Raw genomic sequence first — 16,302 nt, 5'->3', positions numbered from 1 at the left:
CCTTTCTACAGTCTCTGAATGTTGGAATGTTGGGTACTGTAGTTACATAAGACTAATAGTCTGGTTGATGGAATACAGTAAGCTGTTTTGCAGCGCCACAGAACCCACAATCCCATTGACCTACTGTATCTCCATGCTTCTGTTGACCCGTCGCACACTGACTGAGCCCTATGGAATGTTCGGTATTGTAGTTACGTAAGGGGGAGAAATACAGTATGCCGTACTGTGTAGCACCGCAAAACCCACAATCCCCTTGACCAATCTCGGCAAATCAGGGGGCTCGATGTCCAAAGGCAGGACGCACTTGATTGGTTAAGAGAGAAATAATGAATGTCGGCAGGTGGACTATAATTTTGGTACCAGTCCGGCCCGAATCAATCGGCTCAAAAAGCTGTTGTGAAAGAAATCTGTTATGACATGAGGGGTCACACACGGCCTCACATTATATTACCCTGATCTGGATTCTGGAGTCCATGTATTTTCACTAACAGAATCAAAAAAACGTATTACATTCATTCATAAAGCTCCTCTGGCGGATGCTAGCAATTAGCGTTGAACATGACCAGTAAATAGCATTAACTCCCCCTACACACAAACACACACACACGTCAGTTCTTTTCTTGTAATTGAATATCAGTCTGTGAGTGGTCTGGGTGAGCTGATGACTGATGCAATAAGGCTAATACAGTAAGACTGATACAGAGAGAGAGAGAGAGAGAGAGAGAGACATGAGAACTGTCCACAGAGAGACACACAGAGAGTCCTGAGAGAGAGAGAGAGAGAGAGAGAGACATGACAGACTGAGAGAAGTGAGAGAGAGAAGAGACACAGAGAGAGACACAGAGAGAGACACAGAGAGAGACACAGAGAGAGAGACAGAGAGAGAGAGAGAGAGAGACACAGAGAGAGACACAGAGAGTGAGACAGACTAGAGAGACAGAGAGAGAGACAGAGAGAGAGAGAGAGAAAGAGAGAGAGAGAGACAGAGAGAGAGACAGAGAGAGAGACAGACTAACTGAGACAGAGAGAGAGAGAGAGACACAGAGAGAGACACAGAGTGGACAGAGAGACTGACAGAGAGAGAGAGACTAGAGAGAGAGAGAGAGAGACAACAGAGAGAGAGAGAGAGAGAGAGAGAGAGACACAGAGAGAGAGACACAGAGAGAGAGAGAGAGACAAGAGAGAGACAGAGAGAGACAGAGAGAGAGACAGAGAGAGCGACAGAGAGAGACAGAGAGAGAGAGACAGAGAGAGAGAGACAGAGAGAGAGACAGAGAGACAGAGAGAGACAGAGAGAGAGACACAGAAGAGAGACAGAGAGAAGAGACAGACAGAGAGAGAGAGACAGAGAGAGAGAGAGAGACACAGAGAGGAGACACAGAGAGAGGACATGACACAGAGAGAGACAGAGAGAGAGAGAGAGGACAGACTAAGAGAGAGTGGAGAGACAGAGTCCTAGACGTTTTCCAGTAATAATGAAAATACAGAAAAGATCATTAAAATTTTGGCTCCATCTGAATTCAAGTCCAAATTCAAGTCTGCAATTTAAATCACTTTAAACCCAAGAGCTGAGCCCAGAAACTGCCCTCTCAGTCAGCTGGTGTTGGACCTCACCAACCAAGCTGACACCAGCACTGCTTCAAAAGAAATGAATTCCAATAAGCAAAATCATGAACCAATCAAAGGAATCATATTTACAACATTGGAAAAATGAAACAAAATCCCAAAGCCTAACTAAATTGCTATCTGACCCTAAACAGAGAATATGAATTGGCTGATTATCTCTACTCTGTCAGAGATACGAAGCAGAGACAGATCCTTACCAAGTACAGGCTGAGTGACCACCGATTGGCAATAGAAACCGGCAGACATAAAAAGACATGGCTACCCAAAGAGGAGCGTGTCCTGTGGTCACTGCATAACAGGGGAGGTAGAGACAGCACTTTCTCCTTTACTGTGATAAATATTCCTCACAAAGAGATTCATTATTCACAGAAATTACTAAACATATTCCAAATTTTTACAAATTGAACCCAGAGGAAAAACTAAGAATACTCATGGGCTAACTGGAGCAATGGCTCCTCTTGCAGCCAAATATGTATTTTCCTGCCATAGCCTGAGGGACACTGAATAATAACATCTGCATAGTAAGCAGTAACTTACTTGTTATTGCTATTATTGTTATTACTGTAATTATTATTATTTTTGTATTTAATTTTGTATTATTATTTACTACACTTTTATATTTTATATTTGCTATCATTTAGAATTTTTGAAGTGGACAATGTATATTGTATACATTGTTGCTTTGGCAATATTGACACAATGTTTTTCATGCCAATAAAGCAGCTTGAATTTGAAAAATTTGAATTTGAGACAGAGAAACTGATAAGTGGACATGACACAGAAGTGGACAGACTAGACAGACACAGAAGTGGACAGACTAAGTCCTAGAGGACAGACTAACTGTCCTGAGTGACAGACACACTGAGAGTGACATGACTAACAGAGAAGTGGACAGACACAGAGAGTGACATGACTAGAGTGGACAGAGAGAGAGAGAGACAGAGAGAGAGAGACAGACTAGAGAGAGACAGAGAGAGAAGACAGAGAGAGAGAGAGAGACATGACAACAGAGAGAGACAGAGAGTCCTGAGAGACACAGAGAGTGACAGACTAACTGAGACAGAGAACTGACACAGAGAGACATGACAGAGAAGAGATGACAGAGAGAGTGGACATGACAACTGAAGAGAGATGACAGACTGAAGTGACACAGAGTCCTAAGTGACAGACAGAGTCCTTTCTGGACAGACTACTGAGAGAGAGAGACACAGAGAGTGAGAGAGACTTCCTGGTGAGAGAGAGACAGAGAGAGATCAGAGACAGAGAGAGAGACTGACAGAGAGACCTATAGAGAACCTGAGCCACCAGAGACACAGACAGAGAGAGAAGATAGAGAGGTATAGAACCGGAGACAGAACAGTAGAGACAGAGAGAGAGATATATATAGAGAGAAAGAGACAGAGAGAGGTATAGAGAGAGAGAGAGAGAGAGAAAAATACAACCTCAGAGACAGAGAGAGGTATAGAGAGATAGAGAGAGAGAGAAAGAGACAGAGAGAGAAAGAGAAAGAGACAGAGATCCGAGGTATAGAGAGATAGAGAGTGAGAGAAAGAGACAGAGAAGAGAAGAAAGAGACAGAGAGAGCCCTTCTCCGCCCCACGAACTGAGACAGAGAGTTTGTGTTTAGAGTCCTGATAGAGAGAGATGGAAAGAGACAGTAGAGAGATAAGACTAATAGACTGGTTGATGGAATAGAGAAGATGTTTTTGAGAGAGAGAACCCACAATCAGACCTACTGAGATGCTTCTGTTGACCCGTCGACAGAGACTGAGCCCTATGGAAAGAGACAGAGATTGTAGTTACGTAAGGAGATAGAGAGAGAGAGAAAGAGACAGAGAGAGAGAAGAAATCTCGAGACAGAGAGAGAGAGAGAAAGAGACAGAGAGAGGTATAGAGAGATAGAGAGAGAGAGATAATGAGACAGAGAGAGAGAGACTAAAGAGACAAGAGTGGAATAGAGAGATAGAGAGAGAGAGAAAGAGACAGAGATTAGGTATAGAGAGATAGAGAGAGAGAGAAAGAGACAGAGAGAGAGAGAGAAAGAATATCAGTCTGTGAGTGGTCTGAGAGAGAAGAGATGACTGATGAGGTATAGAGAGATAGAGAGAGAGAGAAAGAGACAGAGAGAGACAGAGAGAGAGACAGAGAGAGACAGAGAGAGAGAGAGAAAGAGACAGAGAGGTATAGAGAGAGAGAAAGAGACAGAGAGAGGTATAGAGAGAGAGAGAGAGAGACAGAGAGAGATAGAGAGAGAGAAAGAGACAGAGAGAGGTATAGAGAGATAGAGAGAGAGACAGAGAGAGGTATAGAGAGAGAGAAAGAGACAGAGAGAGGTATAGAGAGACAGAGAGAGAGAGAGAGACAGAGACAGAGAGAGGTATAGAGAGAGAGAAAGAGACAGAGAGAGATAGAGAGATAGAGAGAGAGAGAAAGAGACAGAGAGAGATAGAGAGATAGAGAGAGAGAGAAAGAGACAGAGAGAGGTATAGAGAGAGAGAGAGAGAGAGACAGAGAGAGAGAGAGACAGAGAGAGATAGAGAGAGAGAGAGAGAGAGACAGAGAGAGGTAGAGAGAGAGACAGAGAGAGGTATAGAGAGATAGAGAGAGAGAGGTAGAGAGAGATAGACAGAGAGAGGTATAGAGAGAGAGACAGAGAGAGATAGAGAGAGAGAGAGAGAGACAGAGAGAGAGAGAGAGAGATAGAGACAGAGAGAGGTATAGAGAGATAGACAGAGAGAGGTATAGAGAGATAGACAGAGAGAGATAGAGAGAGACAGAGAGAGGTAGAGAGACAGACAGAGACAGGTATAGAGAGAGACAGACAGAGAGAGGTATAGAGAGATAGACAGAGAGAGGTATAGAGAGATAGACAGAGAGAGGTATAGAGAGATAGACAGAGAGAGGTATAGAGAGATAGACAGAGAGAGGTATAGAGAGATAGACAGAGAGAGGTATAGAGAGATAGACAGAGAGAGGTATATAGAGAGAGATAGACAGAGAGAGACTGACAGAGATATAGAGAGAGTATAGAGAGATAGACAGAGAGAGATAGAGAGATAGACAGAGAGAGGTATAGAGAGATAGACAGAGAGAGGTTTAGAGAGAGAGATAGACAGAGAGAGGTATAGAGAGATAGAGAGAGAGACAGAGAGAGATAGACAGAGAGAGGTATAGAGAGATAGACAGAGAGAGAAAGATAGACAGAGAGAGGTATAGAGAGATAGACAGAGAGAGAGAAGATAGACAGAGAGAGGTATAGAGAGATAGACAGAGAGAAAGAGACAGAGAAGTATAGAGAGAGAGAGAAAGAGACAGAGAGAGGTATAGAGAGATAGACAGAGAGAGGTATATAGAGAGAGAAAGAGAGAGAGAGAAAGAGACAGAGAGAGGTATAGAGAGAGAAAGAGAGAGAGAGAAAGAGACAGAGAGAGGTATATAGAGAGAGAAAGAGAGAGAGAGAGAGAAAGAGACAGAGAGAGGTATATAGAGAGAGAAAGAGAGAGAGAGAAAGAGACAGAGAGTGGTATAGAGAGAGAGAAAGAGACAGAGAGAGGTATATAGAGAGAGAAAGAGAGAGAGAGAAAGAGACAGAGAGTGGTATAGAGAGAGAGAGAGAGAGAGAGAGGTATAGAGAGAAAGAGACAGAGAGGTATAGAGAGAGAGAGAGATATAGAGAGAGAGAGAGAGAGAGAGGTATAGAGAGATAGAGAGAGAAAGAGACAGAGAGAGGTATAGAGAGAGAGAGAGAGAGAGAGAGGTATAGAGAGATAGAGAGAGAGAGGTATAGAGAGATAGAGAGAGAAAGAGACAGAGAGAGACTGGAAGTGAAATTAGAAGAACAGGATGCTCCAAGCCTCTCTTCCATAGCAGGACTCCTTTATCTTTGTCCCACACTGATTTCTTGTGGAGTTTCCCATCCTTAACACGGCGTGATTAAACTCAGGATGGGGTTGGCAGGTAAAGGACAGGTTGATAAGGGATTGGATGACGTTTCCTTGTTTATGACAGATCTGATTGTCTGATCATGATTTGGTGGTTATTTTAGAATTCCTTTGTTTATCTGTAGGTCTGTTTGTCCATCAGTGTATTAATGTTCAAAGCTGTACATGTACGTTCATCATGACCACGAACAAGTTGGATCTTGAACACTGGTATCCCACACACCTTGTACCTCACACACCTTGTACCTCAACACACTGGTATTAGTGCTCATCTTTAGTGTCTGAAACAGTCCTGACCGCCCTCTCTCCTCCCATTCATTTTCATGTCATTGTAAAATTGTATACGTATTGTAATTGTATGATAAACTAACAAACTATTCCCTCCTCTGCCCCCGTAGATCCCAGAAGAGATGAGTCGCTGCAGAAACTCATACCAGGAGCAGGCCCTGACCCCCTGAGGCTGGAGGAGCTAGGGGCTTCCTCTGGGGGGGCACCCATGGGATGCAGGACCTACCTCCAGGACAGCCTGGACGCCCTCCTCAAAGAGGCCAAGGACAAGTTCAAAGGTTATGACAGCTGCTCCACGCCTGAACTCGCCGAGCTGGCGTACAAGAAGGTATGGACAGAGGGATAGATAGTCTCTATTTTATTCTCTTTTATTCTATTCTACGGAGGATGGATCTTGTCTTTTAAATTCTAAGTTCATGTTCACTTTACTGTCCTTATATAGAAGTTCAATTAGTATGAAGGGCTACATACATGACTTGTACTCGTGCACAAGTGTGTTTGTTGTTTAGAAAAGGCTGGCATGAAGCCTACTGTATTCCTCGTCTCTCTTCCTCTCTTTCTATCGCTCTCATGTTGTGTCATGGAAAAGCACCCGTTATTATTTCCTGTGTAGAAACAGGTCAGTGTGAAACTAGCCCCCCCCCCCCCCCCCCAGGCTGGCCCCAGGGTGACATCAGCTTGTCAAGGGGCTCGCTCAATGCACACACACACACACACACACACACACACTGCTCCCAGGCCAACATCCTGTCCGGTCGTTATCTCTTTGCCAATAATCTTCCAGTCACAAGGCCTCTTGAAGGAAGGCAGCTGACTAGTGTAACAGATAAGGAGAGAGGCTTTGGGTTGTTGTGATTACAACACTGCCCTTACAGTTATGTTCCCAATCATGGTGCAAGACCTGGGCCTTCTTCCCCAGAGCCTGAGTAGCGCTAGTTTCAACATTGCATCATTACAGTTACCGTTAGCATTAGCATCCAAGCTGTTTCCCCAAAAAAACATTGTTGACCTTAAACCTGTCAATAAAACATACAGATATGTTTTTACAAAAGTGTTAAAAGATGATCTCTTTTGTTTTCCGACTCTTAGGTCCACGATGGCTCACCGCTGCGCCTGTGGAAGGCGTCCGTGGAGGTGCCTGCGGGTCCTGAGGAGGTGTTGACGCGGGTCCTCCGGGAGCAGGGCCGCTGGGACGAGGACCTGATGGAGAGCCGTGTGGTGGAGACGCTAGGCGATCGCACAGAGGTGTACCAGTACACCAGGAATACCATGGCCCCCCACCCCACCAGAGACCACCTCGTGCTCAGGTAGAAGATCTCCCTACACTCCAGAAGGGTTCTTCAGCTGTCCCCATACGAGAACCCTTTTTGGTTCAGAGTAAAAACCCTTTTGGAAAGGTTTCTACATGGAACCCAAAACGGTTCTACTTGGAACCAAAATTGTTCTACCTTGAACCAGCAAAACTTCTTCAAAGGGTTCTCCTATAGGGACAGTGTAAAAACCCTTTACTTTGTTCCTGGAGACTGAGACCTTCCCATGCCTTGTATATCCCCTTCTTCAAAGGGTTCTCCTATAGGGACAGTGTAAAAACTTTGTTCCTGGAGACTTTCCCATGCTTTGTTCCTGGGACAGTGTAAAAACTTTACATTGTTCCTGAGACTGAGACCTTCCCATGCCTTGTATATCCCCTTCTTCAAAGGGTTCTCCTATAGGGACAGTGTAAAAACCCTTTACTTTGTTCCTGGAGACTGAGACCTTCCCATACCTTGTATATCCCCTTCTTCAAAAGGTTCTCCTATAGGGACAGTGTAAAAACCCTTTACTTTGTTCCTGGAGACTGAGACCTTCCCATACCTTGTATATCCCCTTCTTCAAAGGGTTCTCCTATAGGGACAGTGTAAAAACTCCTTGTATATCTTTTGTTCCTGGATTTCCCATTATTTCTCTCCTTCTTCATTATTCTCTAAATGGTATAAAACATCTCTGTCTCTCCTTCTCAATGATATAAAACATCTCTGTCTCTCTTTCTCTCAATGGTATAAAACATCTCTGTCTCTCTTTCTCTCAATGATATAAAACATCTCTGTCTCTCTTTCTCTCAATGATATAAAACATCTCTGTCTCTCTTTCTCTCAATGGTATAAAACATCTCTGTCTCTCTTTCTCTCAATGATATAAAACATCTCTCTCTCTGTCTCTCTTTCTCTCAATGATATAAAACAACTCTCTCTCTGTCTCTCTTTCTCTCAATGGTATAAAACATCTCTGTCTCTCTTTCTCTCAATGATATAAAACATCTCTGTCTCTCTTTCTCTCAATGATATAAAACATCTCTCTTTCTCTCAATGATATAAAACAACTGTCTCTCTGTCTCTTTCTCTCAATGATATAAAACAACTCTGTCTCTCTTTCTCTCAATGATATAAAACAACTGTCTCTCTTTCTCTCAATGATATAAAACATCTCTGTCTCTCTTTCTCTCAATGATATAAAACAAACTTTCTCTCTTTTGGTATAAAACAAGTCAAAATGTCTTCTCTCTGCTCCAGGACGTGGGTGACAGACCTACCTAAGGGAGCGTGTGCGTTGGTGTGTACATCAGTGGACCATGACGGGGCAGCGTTACTGGGCGTGCGGGCCAATGTGCTCACCTCACGCTACTTCATCGAGCCATGCAGCAGCAACAAGTCTCGCCTCACACACATCTCCAGGGTCAGACTAGAACAGGTGAGTCAGCTGGAACCAGTAGAATACAAACAGTAGGATAGAAACAGCAGAATAGAAACAGTAGGATAGAAACAGTAGTAGGATAGAAACAGTAGGATAGACAGTAGGATAGAAACAGTAGGATAGAAACAGTAGAATAGAAACAGGATAGAAACAGTAGGATAGAAACAGTAGAAACAGTAGAATAGAACCAGTAGAATACAAACAGTAGGATAGAAACAGTAGGATAGAAACAGTAGGATAGAAACAGTAGGATAGAAACAGTAGAATAGAACCAGTAGAATACAAACAGTAGGATAGAAACAGTAGGATAGAAACAGTAGGATAGAAACAGTAGGATAGAAACAGTACAATAGAACCAGTAGAATACAAACAGTAGGATAGAAACAGTAGGATAGAAACAGTAGGATAGAAACAGTAGGATAGAAACAGTACAATAGAACCAGTAGAATACAAACAGTAGGATAGAAACAGTAGGATAGAAACAGTAGAATATAAACAGTAGGATAGAAACAATAGAAACAGTAGTAGGATAGAACCAGTAGAATACAAACAGTAGGATAGAAACAGTAGGATAGAAACAGTAGAATATAAACAGTAGGATAGAAACAGTACAATAGAACCAGTAGAATACAAACAGTAGGATAGAAACAGTACAATAGAACCAGTAGAATACAAACAGTAGGATAGAAACAGTACAATAGAACCAGTAGAATACAAACAGTAGGATAGAAACAGTAGGATAGAAACAGTACAATAGAACCAGTAGAATACAAACAGTAGGATAGAAAAAGTAGGATAGAAACAGTAGAATAGAAACAGCAGAATAAAGGCTAGACATGCTCAACTCTGAACTAAAATGTTCAAGGGAACTAGAGGAGAGCTTTAAACCAAAGTAACTCTGGTCTGATACATAAATCAAAGTAACATCATCCTCTCTAAATCCAAGTAACTCTGGTCTGATGTTAAAACATCTCCTCTCTAAATCAAAGTAACTCTGGTCTGATGTTAAAACATCTCTCTCTAAATCAAAGTAACTCTGGTCTGATGCTAAAACATCTCCTCTCTAAATCAAAGTAACTCTGGTCTGATACTAAAACATCTCCTCTCTAAATCAAAGTAACTCTGGTCTGATACTAAAACATCTCCTCTCTAAATCAAAGTAACTCTGGTCTGATGTTAAAACATCTCCTCTCTAAATCAAAGTAACTCTGGTCTGATACTAAAACATCTCCTCTCTAAATCAAAGTAACTCTGGTCTGATGTTAAAACATCTCCTCTCTAAATCAAAGTAACTCTGGTCTGATGCTAAAACATCTCCTCTCTAAATCAAAGTAACTCTGGTCTGATACTAAAACATCTCCTCTCTGTCTCTCTGTTTCCAGGGGTCGGTTCCCAGAGTGGTACAATAAACTGTATGGACACCTGTGTGCCAGTGAGGTGGTGCGGATACGCCAGTCCTTCACCACCCAGATGGAGAAGTGAGGGCCAGGCAGCTCCACTTGACTTGGAAAGTCACAAGAAGGGGCGACACCCTGGAACCCCAAAGACTCTCTGTCCACCCCCACCTCAGCCCCTGATTCACTACAGCCCTGATGCTGGTTGGGGTTGACTGGGGGAGGACAACCCATTGACTCATTGACATGATTCAAGCTCTTGACAGACATACCCTTGTGTCCTGGACAGAGAGACTTTGAACAGACTTTGTCGTGGTCCGTAGACTGTCATCAACGACCAGGTGGGGTTACTGCCTCCGAGGGGTCCTGCAAGGCCTGGAACGGCCCTGGACCCTCACAGTTCTTTCAGAGTTGTGTTGTGGTTCTTGTGCTCGGTGGTGCGGGCGACACGACCAAAGTAAATGTGTCTGAAATGGAAGTATGGTGTCACTCATCCAACAAGCATAATACCTTTACAGAGAGGATGTGACATCACCGTCACAGGATGTGATGTCACGGATTAGTAAAAAGAGAATCTATAGGGGAGGGGGACTTCTGAGAAGAGAGAAGGTTAGTATGTGGGTGTGTGTGTGTGATGAATGGTTGATTAATTAGACATATTTCATGCACTGGCTCCCAGCTGCAATATAGTGTGTATATACTATATCCTGCATCTGTTCATGTTGCTTTTTCCTGTTTCCTCTCTCTGTGTGTGTGTGTGTGTGTGTGTGTGTGGTGTGTGTGGTGTGTGTGTGTGTGTGTGTGTGTGTGTGTGTGTGTGTGTGTGTGTGTGTGTGTGTGTGCGCGTGCGTGTGCGTGCGTGCGTGTGTGTGTGTGTGCGTACTCGTGCACAAGTGTTTTTATCCTGTTACAGCAGAGGCAATGTCCACAACATTGTTTTCAGGAAGATAGTGTATTTTTGGACGGATGGATAATATGGGCTAACAGTTGTGTGAATGTATTGAAAATATGCAATATCTGAGTTTGTATTACTAAGTGGGGTATGTTGAGTTGATAGTTGGTTAAATGGCATTAGGGAAAGCTGGTATAGAGTGGGTTTAAAGGATGGAACAGAAGCAAAATGGTGGCTGGAACACCAATTGGTTGAGAGGGTTAAAGTCGCCCCCAAAACTAAAATGGAGACCTAGATTCTGATGGACCAAGCTTAAAGAAAGCAGACAGTCACAGAGCATTTTTGATTGATTCCACTGCTTAAAAGAGCACCGAGAATACACAACAATCAACAGGGCTCGGATTCCAAAATGGCCGCCATTTGTAGGATAAACGTTGATGAAAGGAACACTTCAGGTTGTTACTTTTGTAGTACGATGTACACAAGAGCAGTCAAGGTCTTCTGCTTCACAGAAGAAGAAAAAACCCGGGGGGAAAGAAATAGAAAAGAAGAGAAGAAATGAATAGAAAACAAAGAAAAGAGAAGGTCCTTTTATAAAGGTGTGGGATTTTACAGGTTTTACTGTATATAGAGGAGGAGAAAGTGCAGGGAATGTTTGTCTGGTTTAAAGAAGGAAAAATAATCTATATGCGCAGGTTTATTTTCTGTAAGTCTGTCTGTCTGTCTGTCTGTCTGTCTGTCTGTCTGTCTCTGTGTTACCTTAAATGAAGTATAAACTAATAGTAACCAAGTACACCTTCATCCGGGCCAGATTTGGGCCCCGTGTTAAAACCTATACGTTCTCTGTTCAGTGTGTGACTCATTTGCTAAGCGTTGTGTTGTATTGTTAAACGTTTGTGTACATTATTTGTATGCCGTCAGATATGAGTAACGCATGACAATGACATTTAATTTAAAAATATATTTATACCTCAGATATGTTGTTTTTGTACCATGTTTATTTTATTGTAAATGTTACGCTTAAGTTACAGAAATGTGTTTTATATTTTGTATTATTAATATTATTTCTGTACAGATTAATCACAGTCACGTGCACTATTAAATGTATTAAACAAAGAGTGTTGTCTTAGTTGGGTCATTGGCTGCTGTTTTGAAATGTTGAGTGTTCAGGTGGATTGGAGTTGTTGACTTGGTTTCTGATGTCATTTAATATGATAATGCACTTCACAATGGTCTCATGTAGGCTGAACCCACAAAAGTTCCCCTTTAAGGTTTTTCGGGCCAAAGGAGTGCCATAAGCGGTACACCATAACTCTGAACTACCTTATCATGGCTCTGAGAGTTTGTTTCCACATTCTCTCTCAGACAGGCAGCTTAGCCTGGGGTCTTACTGTACCCTGCCCCTGGATTACCTCTCTCTCTCCCTTCTCTCTCACTCTCTCTCTCTCCCTTCTTTCCCTCTCTCTCTCTCTCTCTCTCTCTCTCTCTTCCTCTCACTCCCTCCCTCTCTCTCTCCCTTCCTCTCTCTCTCTCTCCCTTCCTCTCACTCCCCTCTCTCTCTCCCTTCCTCTCTCTCTCTCCCTTCCTCTCACCCTCTCTCTCTCCCTTCCTCTCTCCCTTCCTTTCACTCCCTCTCTCTCGCTCTCCCTTCCTCTCTCTCACTCTCTCTCTCTCTCCCTTCCTCTCACTCCCTCCCTCTCTCTCTCTCCCTCTCTCTCTCTCCCTCTCTCTCTCCCTATCTCTCTCTCCCTTCCTCTCAGTCCCTCCCTCTCTCTCCCTTCCTCCCAATCCCTCCCCCTCTCTCTCCCTTCCTCTCTCTCTCTCTCTCTCTCTCTCTCTCTCTCTCTCTCTCTCTCTCTCTCTCTCTCTCTCCCGGCCTCTCTCTCTCCCACTCCCTCTCATTCTCTCCTCACAAACAACATGTACAGTAGAGCGAGGGAGATCAGGAGAGAGAGTGAGAGAGGTCCAGAGAGAGGTCCGGAGAGAGGTGGACAGGCAGCAGGCGGTGGCTTGCTTGGTACATAGATGGTGATCTCACTCACAGTCCGTCTTACATAACTGGTTCATATGGCAGGGGTGGACAAAGGGGCTGTTGTGGCCACAGCTGGAGGGGGTGGACTGTCACAGGGTCTGAGGCTGGGCAGAGGGGGACTTTGACCCCCTAGTGTTCCTCTCACATGCCGTTCAAGCCAGCAGGGGCCATCTGTGGGCTTGAGGTGGGTGGGGTTGGCGCTTTTTCCCACACACACACACACACACACTGGGCTCTCACTCGGCAGCTCACACACACACACACACACTGGGCTCTCACTGGGCAGGTCACACACACACACACACTGTATGTGTTTTATGCACACATTCCCAGAGACACACATCCTCAAATGCTGTATGAACATGTTGATTCTACACACATTTGATACACGTGTGTTAGATCAATGCAGTGTAAAAAAACAAAAAGTGTTTTAATTTATGATGAGGCAACAGGAGTGGAAGAAATGTTACATACACATAGGGTGCATCCTTTATGGCACCCCTATGGTCCTGGTCAAAAGTAGCACACTAAATAGGGAATAGGATGCCATTTGGGATTCTGCCACACACTATGCCTTCACAGGGATTAGCCACACATACAGTACATGAACAGAAGTGACATGCACAAACCTGCGTGAACACCCACATGCGCTGTACTCTAAATCTAGATAATGTGCAGATATTATACAGTACACGGCAGCACATTCATTCCCTCTCAATGACAACCCTCAGTCACGTGGACAACAAGAGCTTTCCACATTCTCTTCTGAAGGGTTTCTGTGAAACCAGAGATCAAATAGAGCTTCCAACTCACACACACGTGTGTGTGTGTGTGTGTGTGTGTGTGTGTGTGTGTGTGTGTGTGTGTGTGTGTGTGTGTGTGTGTGTGTGTGTGTGTGTGTGTGTGTGTGTGTGTGTGTGTGTGTGTGTGTGTGTGTGTGTGTGTGTGTGTGTGCATGTGTGTGTGTGTGTGTGTGTGTGTGGGTGCATGCGTGCATGTGTGTGTATGTGTGTGTGTGTGTGTGTGTGTGTGTGTGTGTGTGTGTGTGTGTGTGTGTGTGTGTGTGTGTGTGTGTGTGTGTGTGTGTGTGTGTGTGTGTGTGTACTTGGGTGTGTGTGTGTGTGTGTGTGTGTGTACATGGGTGCGTGCGTGCATCGGTATCTACAATATGTGAGTGTGTGTGTGTGTGTGTGCGTTTGTGCATCTATCTGGGTGAGCATGCGTCTACGTGTATGTGCGTGTATCTATGCGTCCAAGTATGTGTGTGTCTCTTCTTGGAAACCAAACATCTCTGAGCCCGCCCCGGTAAGCGCTGACCTAGAGTCAGCACCAGGGACATGTTCCAGACAAATCCTTTGAGAATGGTGTGGAGGAGGGTTCCCAAACTGATAAACGGGTGGAGAGAGGGAGAAAGAGGAGAGGATGACAGAGTAAAAGTGTGTGGGAGAGACATGGTAATACAGCAACACTGGAATTCCTCTAGTTGTGACGTTACCTCATGCCGTGTTGTGAAACGTTGCGGTGCAGGTTTGGGGTCCTTTCCATTATAATTCCAGGCAATTCTGGGAGTCAAATTCTCTTTAATGCTTGTCAGTGAGCAAAACGTGAAGTTGGAATTTGGTTTATTTCTAGAATGGACTGGAATTGTAATGGAATTGACTCCAACCCTGCTGAGGTGTGTTCAGTGAGATAAAATGTTCATAAATGATTGCATATTCTACATGGCACACAGTCGTATCTTTTCTACACAATTTGGATCTGATTGTTCTGTACTGTTGAACCATCCTGAACAGGTTCCCCCTCTCCAGGGGCGCGTTCAGCCAGACAAAACGCTTTGGTAGGTTCAGATAGAAACATGTAATGTAGAACAAACATGCCTCTCCGACATGTCGCCCAAGGAAACATTTTGGCTCCATTAATGGAATTTCTATCTGCAACGTTCGACAACGTTTGGCAACTGAACATGGCCCAGTCATTGCAGTTACGGATGTCTCTCCTGATTGGCCAACAGCTACCAAATCCCTAGATGGCCATGCTACAAAGAACAACTACGAGCTACATCGTCAGAGTTGATGAGTTAGTACATTAGTTATCAGAATCGCCAATATAATCATTGGCCATTAAGGAGAATTAAGTAAAATCCCTATCTCCATCCATGGCTAATTTAGGAAAGGGACCATTTTCGCTAGTAAGCCACCGGAGGACAACAACCCCATGAGGAGCAACCATTCAAATTGTTTCTGTCAATGACGTATATTGATATGATGGGAGTGAAGCCAAATCCAAACTGGCTTTCCTTTACACTTTTTTTGGTGCACCAGGACCATTCACAGCTGAGCTCAGTTTAGCTCAACACTGAATCACTATTCATTCATACTTTTTTATCAAGGGAGGCCAAATGCTCACTGGCTTCCCTTGCCTTCAAGGATACAGGAGGCAACAATGTCATACTCTTTATGACCAGACAGCATCAGATAGAGAAGCTCTGTTTTGCTTGCTCAGATGCATTCTCCTGTGATATTTTTTTAACCTTTATTTAACTAGGAAAGTCAGCTAAGAACAAATTCGTACTTACAATGACAGCCTACCCCGGCAAAACCTAACCCAGACTTCGCTGGGCCAATTGTGTGTCGCCCTATGGGACTCCCAATCATTCAACCAGTGTCTAGCACTGATATGCAGTCCTTAGACTACCGTGCCATTCTGAATACAGTGTCTTGCACTGATATGCAGTCCTTAGACAATTTTTGGATGCTTCCCTTGGCAGCCATGAATACACACCACTGCCTTGAGATTTAACAGTCACTGACGCTTTAACCTTGACCCAGGGTTTAACATGAAGGAAACCCAGGGTTTAACAATCACTGACGCTTTAACCTGATAAATGATCACTGAAGCTTTAACCTGTTTTTTCACTGACTTGGTCAAGGGTTTTTCACTGATGCTTTAACCTTGGCAGCCATGATCACTACACACCACTGATCCTTTTTTTAACCTGACCCAGGGTTTAACATGATCACTGACGCTTTAACCTGGACCCAGGGTTTAACATGATCACTGAAGCTTTAACCTGGACCCAGGGTTTAACATGATCACTGACGGACTTTAACCTGACGCTTTAACCTGACCCAGGGTTTAACATGATCACTGAAGCTTTAACCTGGACCCAGGGTTTAACATGATCACTGAAGCTTTAACCTGACCCAGGGTTTAACATGATCACTGACGCTTTAACCTTGACCCAGGGTTTAACATGATCACTGAAGCTTTAACCTGGACCCAGGGTTTAACATGATCACTGAAGCTTTAACCTTGACCCAGGGTTTAACATGATCACTGAAGTTTTAACCTGGACCCAGGGTTTAACATGATCACTGAAGCTTTAACCTGGACCCAGGG

General features: G+C 43.8%; 1 protein-coding gene across 1 annotated transcript in view; it reads left to right on the top strand.

The window, feature by feature from the left end:
* Nucleotides 1-11,987, top strand: part of LOC135507152 (rho GTPase-activating protein 7-like) — a 45,538-nt gene extending 33,551 nt beyond the window's left edge. The window contains 5 exon segments of the mRNA XM_064926735.1: nt 5,966-6,020; nt 6,023-6,183; nt 6,945-7,162; nt 8,405-8,575; nt 9,965-11,987. Coding sequence (XP_064782807.1) covers nt 5,966-6,020; nt 6,023-6,183; nt 6,945-7,162; nt 8,405-8,575; nt 9,965-10,067 — 708 coding nt within the window. The 3' untranslated portion in view covers nt 10,068-11,987.
* Nucleotides 11,988-16,302: the final 4,315 nt, after the last annotated feature.

The sequence above is a fragment of the Oncorhynchus masou genome, chromosome 20 (genome assembly GCF_036934945.1).
Source record: "Oncorhynchus masou masou isolate Uvic2021 chromosome 20, UVic_Omas_1.1, whole genome shotgun sequence".
NCBI classification, from domain to species: Eukaryota; Metazoa; Chordata; class Actinopteri; order Salmoniformes; family Salmonidae; genus Oncorhynchus; species Oncorhynchus masou.
This window is presented reverse-complemented; position numbering and strand designations above follow the sequence as displayed.